General features: G+C 41.8%; 1 protein-coding gene across 1 annotated transcript in view; it reads right to left on the minus strand.

The window, feature by feature from the left end:
- Positions 1–13,819, minus strand: part of pum3 (pumilio RNA-binding family member 3) — a 52,430-nt gene that overhangs the window by 22,185 nt on the left and 16,426 nt on the right. Inside the window, exons 8-13 of the mRNA XM_087994392.1 lie at positions 11,682–11,856; positions 8,082–8,185; positions 5,459–5,537; positions 3,307–3,405; positions 2,375–2,428; positions 122–202 (exon numbers count right to left, since the gene is read on the minus strand). Of these exons, the coding sequence (XP_087850518.1) occupies positions 122–202; positions 2,375–2,428; positions 3,307–3,405; positions 5,459–5,537; positions 8,082–8,185; positions 11,682–11,856 (592 nt within the window). The remainder of the gene's footprint in view (positions 1–121; positions 203–2,374; positions 2,429–3,306; positions 3,406–5,458; positions 5,538–8,081; positions 8,186–11,681; positions 11,857–13,819) is intronic.

The following is a 13,819-nucleotide window of genomic DNA, read 5'->3' on the forward strand; positions in this document are numbered from 1 at the left end:
AAACAGCATCTTGTTGCGTTAATATAAATGATTTCCCCCATTGAAAACAATGTTCTGAACCAGCCCTTGAAGTTATCTTTCCTTCTTTGCCAACTAGGATTGGAAGAGTTCAAATACTCACTGTTAGAATGATCTGTTTCATGAGTTTTGTGTCATCTATACAGTCAAAAGCTGCCATGAGAACTAAATGGGAAAATTCACCCTGTAAAATAATTTATAGGACATGCACAGGTTATTGTTTCAGAATTCAACTTTGCAGATGTTGTACACAAATGCTGCTGTCCAGTGACCTTCGGATTTAAGCGAAGAATGCAAGAAATTACTAAAAATGCGAATATCATTCAAACACTTAGCTCATGCAGTACGAAAATTTAATTCTTAAAATTAAATTTTGATTAGAGAATCAATGTAATTACTCCTTCACTATTAACTATAAATCCAAAGCTGAAGAGTCTAAAAGTTGCACAGTGTGTAGAACTGATGAAGGAACAGTGAAGGAACAGAGATATAATCGACTAAAAGATGTCAAGTTTCAATGAGGCGGCTATCAATGTTCCTCCTCATGACTGGGGCTTGTCATCAAAGGCTGCTCCCACACCCATGCTTGATAAAATACTGAGAGTCTGTACTAGATGCAAAATTAGGGAAAAATACTTCAAGAAGATGGTGGCGTAGTGGTAATAGCACTGAACTAGTGATCCAGAAACTGATTCAATGCTCCAACCCAGGCTTAAATCAATTAAATTCCAGTAATACTATCTGGAATTACAAGTCTCAGTAATTGTGACCATTAAACTAACAACTGCTGGAATTTTTTGAAGAGGTAACAAGTAGGTTAGACCAGGGAAACCCAGTGGATGTGGTCTATCTAGACTTTCAAAAGGCCTTTGATAAGGTGCCACACGGGAGGCTGCTGAGCAAGGTGAGGGCCCATGGTGTTCGAGGTGAGCTGCTGGGATGGATTGAGGATTGACTGTCTAACAGAAGGCAGAGAGTTGGGATAAAAGGTTCTTTTTCAGAATGGCAGCCGGTGACGAGCGGTGTCCCGCAGGGTTCGGTGCTGGGGCCACAGCTGTTCGCATTATATATTAATGATTTGGATGAGGGAACCGGGGGCATTCTAGCGAAGTTTGCCGATGATACGAAGTTAGGTGGACAGGCAGGTAGTACTGAGGAAGTGGGGAGGCTACAGAAGGATCTAGACAGGTTGGGAGAGTGGTCCAGGAAATGGCTGATGGAATTTAACGTGAGCAAGTGCGAGGTCTTGCACTTTGGCAAAAAGAATAAAAGCATAGACTACTTTCTAAATGGTGAGAAAATTAATAAAGCCAAAGCACAAAGGGATCTGGGAGTGCTAGTCAAGGATTCTCTAAAGGTAAACATGCAGGCTGAGTCCGTGATTAAGAAAGCGAATGCAATGTTGTCTCTTATCTCAAGAGGGTTGGAATATAAAAGCAGAGATGTACTACTAAGACTTTATAAAGCTCTGGTTAGGCCCCATTTGGAGTACTGTGTCCAGTTTTGGTCCCCACACCTCAGGAAGGACATACTGGCACTGGAACGTGTCCAGCGGAGACTCACACGGATGATCCCTGGAATGACAGGTCTAACATTTGAGGAACGGCTGAGGATACTGGGATTGTATTCGTTGGAGTTTAGAAGATTAAGGGGAGACTTAATAGAGACATACAAAATAATACATGGCTAGGAAATTGTTTCCGTTAGACGAGGAGACTAGGACCCGTGGACACAGCCTTAGAATTAGAGGGGGTCATTTCAGAACAGAAATGCAGAGACATTTCTTCAGCCAGAGAGTGGTGGGCCTGTGGAATTCATTGCCACGGAGTGCAGTGGAAGCCGGGACGCTAAATGTCTTCAAGGCCGAGATTGATAGATTCTTGTTGTCTAGAGGAATTAAGGGCTACGGGGAGAACGCTGGCAAGTGGAGCTGAAATGCGCATCAGCCATGATTGAATGGCGGAGCGGACTCGATGGGCCGAATGGCCTTACTTCCACTCCTATGTCTTATGGTCTAACTGTCTAATAAATAAATGAATTGTGCACTAATTCCTGATATAAAAAGACACCTGCTAACCTTATCTGTGTTTGATCTACAAGCTTCATTGAGATTCAAACTGTTTACTGCTGAAAGCCTACGGCACTCTTTGGAGGGGAAGCATCAGAAAGGTTTCCAGCAAATGGGAAGTGGGGTACTTTCAAGCAACCAACAGGAGATGCAAGGTATTAACAAATTGAGCTGAGGATCCTCCACCTTTTCATTGGTTATTTACTTCACTAACTACCTTACTACCTCAATGTAAAAACAAAAATCTGGTGACATTTCCGAAGGCTACTAGTACAGATCCCATCTTACAGTGGCAATTTTCTCTACGTAGGTCTTCATTGTTTTCACAATAATCTTTCTGTCCTAAGAAGAAAACAAACAACTTTTAGTAAAGAATTGTAACTGAATTCTTACGTATAAGTAACTAATCAAAACAGAAATCTGTTTAAAAACTACATTGAAACAGAAACCGAATTAAGTGATCAGTTTATAATTTGCTTCTTTCACAGCATCAAACAAAATTGTTTAATTGTGACCTAGTTTACACCCAATCCCTCACTTTCATCCTTCTTTTGAAAATGCCATTAGCTGCCAGTTGTGCTCTACTGAATCCAAATGTCCAATCTCACGCTGAAACCTTCAGTATATTGACAGACTATTCATCCATCACAGTTCTTATGTGATATTCATCTGTATGCAGCTCTATTGGCATTACTGCACAGTGATGAGGAGCGAGAACTGTGAACAACCACACCTTCCCTAATTCAAGGGATATTGAGGTTACTTGTCATGCCCTATAATTGCATCACCAATACTCACTTTCATCCTGCCTACTGTCAACAATTTTCACAGAAACTGTGAACCAAAGTGGAAATCTGACTGGCCTGAATAAGACAGCAAACAGCTCAGCATAAGGGGAGCTCCGAGACTGAATTACATGCAAAAATCATGAAACAGTATTCGACACCTTTCTATTTACAACAACATTGAAAATCAGGTCAGAAACAAACACTCTTGAATATGAAAAAGAAACTAACTGGAGAAGTTAAGCTAAAGTTATCCAGGTGTTTTCCTATCGTACAGATTCAGGTGTTAGAACATTTTCTTCAGCATGGTTTGTCAATCACGCGATCAATTATTTATCTACGGGTTCATCCAGGTACTTTCCTGAAAAAAATACATTGCACAATAAACATCAAATGATTAAAAAAAAGCAAAATGCTCTGTTCCTCTTGACTTACTTTCGCGGTTCCATGCCATAAACAGTGCATTGCCACTCTGCTTCCATCATGTGTATGAGCCATATAAATGGCTGCTTCTCGCACAGCTTCTATCATTTCCTGAATTCAGAAATTTCAGATAATTACTTCAGTGTATATACAACCACCATTAATCCTTCAGTCTGGCGATCATTAATTGAAACAAACAAGATAATGACCAAACAAGCAACAAATCAGAAGTGAAACCTATTCTGAAAGCTGAAGTTTCATCAAGGGACAAACCTACATTAAAATTTATTCAAGGTTCATTTGATCCATCAAGCAACCAAACTCCAAAATTCATTATTTTTCCTTCTCCCGCTCATTTTATTGAAGTATATTGCAACAAACACAATGCTCAGAATCAAAACATTTATATTTGAGATAAAATTTCAGCAGGTCTAGAAGCATATGTGGGATGGAAAAGGCCTTTGACACAAAACATTTCACACTATGCAGATGCTCCCAAGCCTTTCATCACTTCCCTTCATTTGATTTTAGATTTCTATTTCCTGGAGTGTTTTGCTTGTATTAGTATTAATAATTTGAATGTACTTTAAAATGTTTCTTCAAAATATCAGTCTCTGCCTGCACCAATGGCTAGCCAGAAAACAGAATAAAATAACAACCAATTTAACATGCAAGAATAAGCCATCCTTGAACAACTGAATGATGATTATAACTTCAAGCATTAGACGACCACTGTGAGTCATACAAACAGGGGTACATGTCACTAGGCTCTTCATCTAGACAGACCCGAGCATCAACAGTTCAAACCCCACTAGAGTCTCTGGTGGAGTCTAAACTCGATGAATAAATCCAGTGCATTGAGTTGGTCTTGGTACCGATGACTGTGAAACTATCGAGTCGGTTCTCTAATGCTCTGAAGGAAAGCTGCCATCCTTTTCTGGTCTGGCCTCCATTTAACTCCAGAACCACAGCAATGTGGTTGACTTTTAACTTCCCCTCTGAAATAGTGAGCTACTCAGTTCAGGTGCAGTTGAATATTAACGACAATCGTTGGCTGCGTCAACAATGCTCATGTATCACAAAAGAATAAAGGTTTGATATTATTTGAATAAATCAATGAAGCTACACCAAGGCATCCATATTTTGGAATTGTTGCAGTGGCACACCTCACCATGATTAAATAAACAATGTGTTTCATTGAACACACTGTGCAAGACCTTTTGCACTGATCTGCATGCAGTTTGCAACATCCTACACACAGCACTCTTTTGTTTTTTGAAATATGGTTTATGCATAAACAGAAACAGAACTTGCTGGAAAAATTCAGCACATCTAGCAGCATCTTTGGAGAGAAAGCAGAGTAAATGGTCTGATCCAGTGACTCTTCTGCAGAACTGCAGTTAACTCTGCTTTCTCTCCAAAGATGTTACCAGGTATGTTGAGTTTTTCCAGCAATTTTTGTATTTTTCTGGTTTCCAGTGTCTGCAGTTTTTAGGATTTTATGGTTTATGTACGGTCAGCATTCCCACCTGGAACAGACATGTTCAACTATTAATTTTGGTTCTCAGTATTGTACACTACATTTTTTATTTGTGCATGTGATGTGGGCATTGCTGGTTAGGGCACTATTACTTTATGAGTTCACACAAAATCTTATACGTGCCTAGAATTCCTAACACAGTAAGGTGCTTCATTTGATTATCAACGTTAACGAGTAACTCAAGAGTGAACACTCAGTCAACTAAAGTTTCTAATTGGCTATCAAAAAATATAGCTGAAACTTTATTGCTGGAACAGCACAGCAGGTCAGGCAGCATCTAGGGAACAGAAGATTCGACGTTTCGGGCACATGCCCTTCTTCAGGATAATATAATCAAGATGAAAAGGGCCATTGCAGTTGATCAAAGACAATAATAATAGATAGTTTTCATGAACAAAATATCAGCTCAGCTGCATGTCAAATGAGCTACTAATTACAGCTCAACCAAGTCAACCTGAAATCTTCTGTTAGTTTCAAAAAGGACTAAATTAAGGATTCACAAGTATACATATATTTGATGATAGACACAAAGGTTTAAATCCACAAGCTAGAAAGTTCAATAGTTAACAAATCCTTCAAAACAGATTAAAACAATTACGTAAAATAGAGAGAGAAATCATTTACCGTTCTCATTTTCTCAGGGCAGTGTGTGAAGAAGTCCAAGAATGCCTTGTGTACCAACGTGTGCTTTATTACTGCTTCTCTAGAGATATCCAAGGAGATAAAGTGAATTAAACTACATTTATATGATTAACATCGAATGAAAACTGCACCAACAGGTTAGTTAAGCAGAAGAAACATGTGCATATTTAAAGCAGTTCCCAACTGATTCAGCCAATTAATGTTACACTTCTCCATAACCTTTTGCAAGATGCCTCCTTGTTGGAGCAGGCCCCCCCCTTGTTGGAGCAGGCCCCCCCCTTGTTGGAGCAGGCCCCCCCTTGTTGGAGCAGGCCCCACCCTTGTTGGAGCAGGCCCCCCCCTTGTTGGAGCAGGCCCCCCCCTTGTTGGAGCAGGCCCACCCCTTGTTGGAGCAGGCCCACCCTTGTTGGAGCAGGCCCACCCTTGTTGGAGCAAGGCCCCCCCTTGTTGGAGCAAGGCCCCCCCTTGTTGGAGCAAGGCCCCCCCTTGTTGGAGCAAGGCCCCCCCCTTGTTGGAGCAGGCCCCCCCCTTGTTGGAGCAAGGCCCCCCTGTCGGAGCAAGGCCCCCTGTCGGAGTATGCCTCCTGTCGGGGCGTGGCCCCCTGTCGGGGCGTGGCCCCCCGTCGGGGCGTGGCCCCCCGTCGGAGCGTGGCCCCCCGTCGGAGCGTGGCCCCCCGTCGGAGCGTGGCCCCCCGTCGGAGCGTGGCCCCCCGTCGGAGCGTGGCCCCCCGTCGGAGCGTGGCCCCCTGTCGGAGCGTGGCCCCCTGTCGGAGCGTGGCCCCCCGTCGGAGCGTGGCCCCCTGTCGGGGCGTGGCCCCCTGTCGGAGCGTGGCCCCCTGTCGGAGCGTGGCCCCCTGTCGGAGCGTGGCCCCCCGTCGGAGCGTGGCCCCCTGTCGGAGCGTGGCCCCCTGTCGGAGCGTGGCCCCCCGTCGGAGCGTGGCCCCCCGTCGGAGCATGCCTCCCGGTTTGACTAAGAGATAGTTGAGTAAAATGGGTTCTTTGTGTTCAAATGTCAAAACCTAGATGATATAGCTATAGGAAGCAAAGCACATATGCCATCTTATCCAGGTCAACTGATAAAGGTCCACCATTCTACACTACTTCACCAAGCAATTATAAAGAAGAATACTCTGTAGCATTGAAGGACAGAAATGTGTAAACAGTAACGTGCTATAACAGGCCTGAGTTCAACCCAGGAATTCAAAGTGAATGTACTGCATTCTCAATAGATCTTGTTTCTAAGAATTAAGCTTGTTTGGTATTTTACCCTGTTTGAATGATAAAACTAGGTGCAACATTGATTATGGGCATTTAATCAAACTGAATAAGCTCATTTCAAGTTCAGAGACAACAAAATGTGCAACTCATGTAGGACAGAATGCAGATGGTAAAGTTCTACATGGGTTGGAGTTAGGGAAATTAAAAAGAAACCAGCATATTTGAGGTAGAACATAGAAGAATACAGCGCAGTACAGGCCCTTTGGCCCTCGATGTTGCGCCGATCCAAGCCCACCTAACCTACACTAGCCCACTATCCTCCATATACCTATCCAATGCCCGCTTAAATGCCCATAAAGAGGGAGAGTCCACCACTGCTACTGGCAGGGCATTCCATGAACTTACAACTCGCTGAGTAAAGAATCTACCCCTAACATCTGTCCTATACCTACCCCCCCTTAATTTAAAGCTATGCCCCCTTGTAATAGCTGACTCCATACGTGGAAAAAGGTTCTCATGGTCAACCCTATCTAAACCCCTAATCATCTTGTACACCTCTAACAAGTCACCCCTAAACCTTCTTTTCTCCAATGAAAACAGCCCCAAGTGCCTCAGCCTTTCCTCATACGATCTTCCTACCATACCAGGCAACATCCTGGTAAACCTCCTCTGCACCCGTTCCAGTGCCTCCACATCCTTCCTATAGTATGGCGACCAAAACTGCACACAATACTCCAGATGCGGCCGCACCAGAGTCTTATACAACTGCAACATGATCTCAGGGCTCCGGAACTCAATTCCTCTACCAATAAAAGCCAGATTCCTCTACCAATAAAAGCCAGGTGTGGGATAGAATAAAATTACAGCAAGCTGAAAAAAATGGGGATGATGTACATTAATTTAGGATACTTGCTGGGCATGGACAAGTTGGATCAAAGGGTCTGTTTCCTTGCTGTACATCTCTATGACTTGATTATGTTGTCTGGCCAAAAAAAATCTACTTTACTTAAAAGGTGAAATAGCTCTGGAATAGAATTCCTTAATAATTCAAGAAGGCATTTTATGAAAAGGTATGACCAGAACAGAAAGAATGGAACAGAAACTGATCAGAGAAATAATTAATAGCTCAGGTTTACAAGGGGCTGGAGGGGGTTTCTTGACACAGAATTCCTTACAGGGTTAATGACTCTTTCCCCACCCCTCCTCATATCTGACTTGTGCTGACTAAAGGACTGAGGTACAGGATTGTAACCGTGTGCATCAGAAGATCAAATCACATACTTGAAATAGAGATATATTTTGTTTGGAAGTAATTTGGAATGAGGTAACTTGTTTTGTTTTAATTTAAAAGACTCAATATGTTATAAAGTCACCAATAGTTTTCTTACTTCTGTGCCATAGGAGTGAGGATTTCTTTCATTTCTCCCATTATACTTTCTCGTTTGTCAGGATTGAATTCCAGAACTTTGTCCAATGTTGGACAAAATACAGACTAGTAAATAAAAGAAACACAAATGGTACAATTCATTCCAAATACTGATAAAAGAAAAACTTTTAAAAGCATGTTCTAAAATCATATTATACTGACATGCTACACATTAACTACATTGCAACTTCTTTGTACAGCATCACTGATGCCTGGTTGTATGTGGAAGACACTCAATAATAAGATTAACTCAATGTGCTGGAAACTGATAGGACAAAGCCAAGTCTCAGAAGTCTCTATCACATTATTGTTATGCACCACATCATCTCTTTTGGAGCACATAGATACTTTTCATCTAAACCTACACTGTCTTTACTACATTTTGTTGTACAATAGCAATTATAGTCTATTAAGTCTAAAATGAAAACTCTAAAATTAAAGTGGGGGGAGGGGGGAGGCAGGAGGTCGATCAGGTTGTATGTTGATAATTAAGTTTTTTCTATTCTTTCAGAAGGTGTGGGTGTCACTGCAAGGTGAAGCAATATTTCCTTGGACTGTTGGAATTCTGTAACGTGGCAGAAACAGTATAAATGTTTTAATTAGCTCTAAAAATGTGGGTTGAGGAGGGAGTTTAAATAGCATGTTCAAACATACAGCATTGACATTAATGGCCCTGATTATCCAGTCCAGCTCCTGAAAGATACACGTTTGGGTCAGGTAGAAGTTCCAAAGCACTGACTCTGCATGAATTTGCGCATTTGCCAAGTTTTCCCTCAAGACGCTGGGCAGAGTGCAGATAAGATCAGAAATGATATATAGACAAATGGTAAACAAAAATCAACTGAGGGTGCTGAATAAAACTTTTTAAAATTTTGATAGCATTGACACACAATGTTTGCTGCTGTGGTGCAAAACGTAACTAGAGATCATCAACATAAGGATATACTACACTGGTCAGGAATCCCTCACCTGAAAACCTTGGGAACAACGGGATTTCAGATAAAGGGTTTACTAGTCTGTTCAGGCCCCTTGGAAAAAACTTTGCTTAACTTTGAAACTTTTTTTCAAAGTGCCTGAAGGAACCTGTAGACACAGAGTGCAGCACTTTAGAAAATAAACTTCGCTTTGAGATCCATTCAGGGCTAGCTAGATTTCTGTTCCAAAGGGTCAGAAGGCAGTGTCTCGACAAGTCTGCTTCTGATAAAGTTTTTGGTTTTTAGGTCTTTTCAGTTTTCAGACATTTGGATAATCAACATCTAAACTACAACAGTAAAATAATCAAATAGGAAGTTGAAAAGAAATTTTTCCAGCTAAAGGATGGCGAGATTGTGGGAACTTGCTACCACAGGGAGCAGTTGAAGTACACATTATAGGTGTAGATGAGTGGAAATTAGGCAAACACATGAGGGGAAAGAATAGGATACAGTGGTACGTTTAAAGGAGGAAACATGAGAGGAGGCTTAAGTGATGTACAAACACTGATACAGCTCAGTTGAAATGAATGGTTAGGGTCTGCCCATACATGATCTATAATCCGAAATCACCAAAGAAGTTAGTAAGTTTGCAGATGACACCAAAATTGGAGGGGTAGTGGACAGCGAAGGAGGTTACCTCAGATTGCAATGGGATCTTGATCTGCTGGAAAAACACAGCAGAATCGACGTTTTGGGGAAATTCCTGAAGAAGGGCTTATGCCCGAAACGTCGATTCTCTTGCTCCTCGGATGCTGCCTGGTCTGCTGCGTTTTTCCAACACTGGTACTCCAGCATCTGCAGTACTCACTTTCTCCCAGATGGGTCAATGGGCTAAGGAGTGGCAGATGGAGTTTAATTTAGGTAAATGTGAGGTGCTGCATTTTGGAAAAGCAAATCAGTGCACAACTTATATGCTTAATGTTAAGGTCCTAGAGAGTGTTGCTGAATGAAGAGACCTTGGAGTGCAGTAGAGTCACAGGTAGATAGGATAGTTAGCAAGTGACAGAACATCTGAAAATGAACCTTCCAGCTCAGTGAACAAACCTAACCCAGATAGGATAGTGAAGATGGCATTTGATATGCTTCCCTTTATTAGCAAGAACATTGCCGATAGGAGTTGGGAGGTCATGTTGCGGCTGTACAGGACTATGGTTAGGCCACTGTTGGAATATTGCATGCAATTCTGGTCTCCTTCCTATCGGAAGGATGTTGTGAATCTTGAAAGGATTCAGAAAAGATTTACAAGAATGTCGCCAGGTTTGGAGGATTTTAGTTACAGGGAGAGGCTGAACAGGCTGGGGCTGTTTTCCCCGGACCGTTAGAGGCTGAGGGGTGACCTTATAGAGGTTTACAAAATCAGGAAGGGCATGAAGAGGATAAACAGACAAAGTCTTTTCCCTGGTTTGGGGGAAGTCCAGAACTAGAGGGCATAGGTTTAGGGTGAGAGGGGAAAGATATAAAAGGGACCTAAGGGGCAACATTTTCACGCAGACGGTGGTGCATATATGGCATGAGGTGCCAGAAGAAGTGGTGGAGACTGGTACAATTACAGCATTTAAAAGGCATCTGCTTGGGTATATGAATAGCAAGGGATATGGGCCAAGTGCTGGCAAATAGGACTAGATTAGGTTAGGATACCTGGTTAGCATGGACGAGTTGGACTGAATGGTCTGTATCCGTACTGTACAGCTCTATGATTCTATTAACATTTTTTCATTTTGAAATGAATAAACTATTTAATTTGATACATGAACACAGCAACATTACGAAGGTTGTTAGAAATGACAGCTTCCTTCCTATGGTGTGCATTGTCTTGCAACTACCCCTTTCCAAGCATGGTGCTTAAAAACTGAAAGCGGAACTGGTCAGATTTTATTCAGTTCAGATTGATCACCCTCAACTACAAAATCAAAAGGACACAGTCAGAAGGAAATATTCAACTGTAATATTTCGAACTAGACTAGAATGGAGGGAAGGAAAAATGTAGTTCAAAATTAGAGTAATAATTTTTGCATATAAAAGGAGAAAAAAAAAAGAATCATTGGATCCCTACAATGTAGAAGCAGGCCATTCAACCCACCAAGTCCACACCGACGCTCCGAACAGCATCTCTCCCAGATCCCATCCCCGTAACCCCACTTTTCTTATGGCTATTCCATCTAGCCTGCACATCCCTGTACACTCTGGGTCAATTTGACATGGTCAATCCACCTAACCTGAAAATCTTTGTACTATGGACGGAAACTGGAGCAGCCCAGAGGTAATCCACACAGACACGGGGAGAATGTACAAACACCACACAGACACTCGCCAGGGGGTGGAATTGAACCTGGGTCCCTGATGCTGTGAGGCAGCAGTGCTAACCACAGAGCCACCGTGCAGCAGGTAATTGGAAACACTTCAAAAGGTTGTTAAAATAGCGTGTGTGACTATTTGAGTTAATGCAAGTGTCGATCCTCTCATTGGCAATTTATCACATTTGTATTAATATTTATTTCAGTTACAGTATAGAAATAAAAATGGTTAAAATTGACAAAGACACAACAAAACCTTTTTTTCTGGACTCAAATACAAGTGTTAAAAATTACCTTGCAAATCATGAACATGTTTCCATAAAGTTCCTCTGTTAGCATTTTCCTCTGTTCTAATATCGCTTTGTCATTGTACGCATATTCCACAATTGCTGATGCCTCAGAATGTCGTAACATTTTTTTCACTTCACCTTTAAAACTTTTGATTATTTCTGCTACTTGCTGCTTGGTTCTGGCAAAAATAAATCCCACATGAAATCTATTTAGAGTAATAAGTTGCATAGCAACAAAAGATTTTATTTAATAAGTTCACACTTAGAATAATTTCACTACTGCTCAAAATCAAAGCAAGCATTATAAAAATTAATATTTGGCAGATACCCATAAAGAAAAATTAACAGCTCATCTAAGTGCACTCAAGAATTTGTTAGATGTTAATCAATAATAAACTCCACCCACTTTACCTGTAGTTTCACTGATCTCTGTACATATTTGATGCAGAGAGAGAACTGGCATCCAATGCTGAATACTTCCCCTTTTTAGCTTCCACAAAATGAAGAGATCATTTTAAGAAGCAAAAGGATTACCCCAGTATCAATAAAGCAAACAGAAAAGCTATGACAAGACCAGAACTATAGGCTTTCGGCTCCAAACCCCATCTATCATTTCTGCAGGTATTCCATCACATCCTCCTGCTTCTTTTGCTTTCACTTACTTCCCACTCCAGAAGATTATGTCCTAAACCATCCTGGGAAATGCTTTTTTTGCCTTATTCTAGTTCTGTTGGTTTGCCATCTGTGTCATACAGGTCTTGATGTACTCTTTCCACTTATTATTTTATTCAATTTCTATAAGAGGCATATTACCTCTGCTACCGATTCCTCTTTCAGCTCGTTTGCGTCCCCTTCCTTTCATCAATTTCTGACTTTTCTCATAAAAGGTGCCTGCCTTTCCTTCTTTCTTTGAAGTTCTACCTATTCTCTATACTGATTTCCCATTAAAATATCTCTTACTCAGTCTGTCTTTTTTCTTTTCATTTGTTGCTTGTTTGCTCTAGAACAAAGAGCAAAACAGCACAGGAAAAGGCACTTCATCCCTTCAAGCCTGCGCTGACACATTTTGCCCTTCCATACTAAAACGGTCTTCACTTACAGGATCCATATCCCTCTATTCCCTTCCTATTTGTGTATTTTTTCAGGCGCTTTTTAAATGCTGCTACTGGCTTTGCTTCTAACACCTCCTCTAGTAGTGCAATCCGGGAACTCATCACCCTTTGTGTGAAAAATATACCTCGCACACTTCTTTTAAACTCCCCCCCCCTTGAACCTGTGTCCCCTAGTAATTGACCCCTCCGCCCTGGGAAAAAGTCTGATATGTTCCACTCTATCCATGCCATTCACAATCTTATAAACTTCTATCAGGTGAAAACAAACCCAGTCTATCCGACCTTTCTTCATAAGCTGAAATCCCCCATACCAGGCAACATCCTGGTGAACCTTTTTTCACTCTCTCCAAAGCATCCACATCTTTCTGGTAATGTGGTGACCTCAACTGTGCGCAAAGAACTTAGAAAGGTTAAGGGGAAATCTGGTTGAAGTCTTCATGACATTATCAGTAAGAGACAGGGTCAATAAACATTAACAATTTCCACTGGTCGGGGATTCTAGAGCTTGGGGGCACAGTCTAAAAATTAGGGCCCGACTGTTCAGGGGAGATGCCAGAAAGCATTTTTACACAAAAAGGTGGTAGTAGCTCGGAACTCTATTCCACAAATGTCAGTTGATGTTTGATGAGTTGGTTGTTTAAAATCTGAGAGAGATAAACTTCAGCTAAGCAAAGATGTTAAGGAAATATTGGCCAAAGGCAAGCATTTGGAGTTGGGCCACAGATCAGCCATGATCTTACTGAATGGTGGAACAGGCTGGAGGGGCTGAATGGCCTCCTCCTCCTCCTGTTCCTATGTTTATCTTCATTCGTGTTTTTAGCCATCGACTTCCATTAGTTTTGCAGAGATTCCTGACCTTCTATCTGACTTGCCTTTAAAACATTCCAATGGCCCGTTTTGCATTTTAGAGAGAGAGAGAGAGAGAGAGAGAGAGCGTGAGAGAGAGCGTGAGAGAGCGCGAGAGAGAGCGCGAGAGAGAGCGCGAGAGAGAGAGCGAGAGAGAGAGCGAGAGAGAGAGCGAGAGAGAGAG

This window comes from Chiloscyllium plagiosum, unplaced genomic scaffold (genome assembly GCF_037043375.1).
Source record: "Chiloscyllium plagiosum isolate Xiang-an unplaced genomic scaffold, Cpla_swu_hap1 HiC_scaffold_2, whole genome shotgun sequence".
NCBI lineage: Eukaryota > Metazoa > Chordata > Chondrichthyes > Orectolobiformes > Hemiscylliidae > Chiloscyllium > Chiloscyllium plagiosum.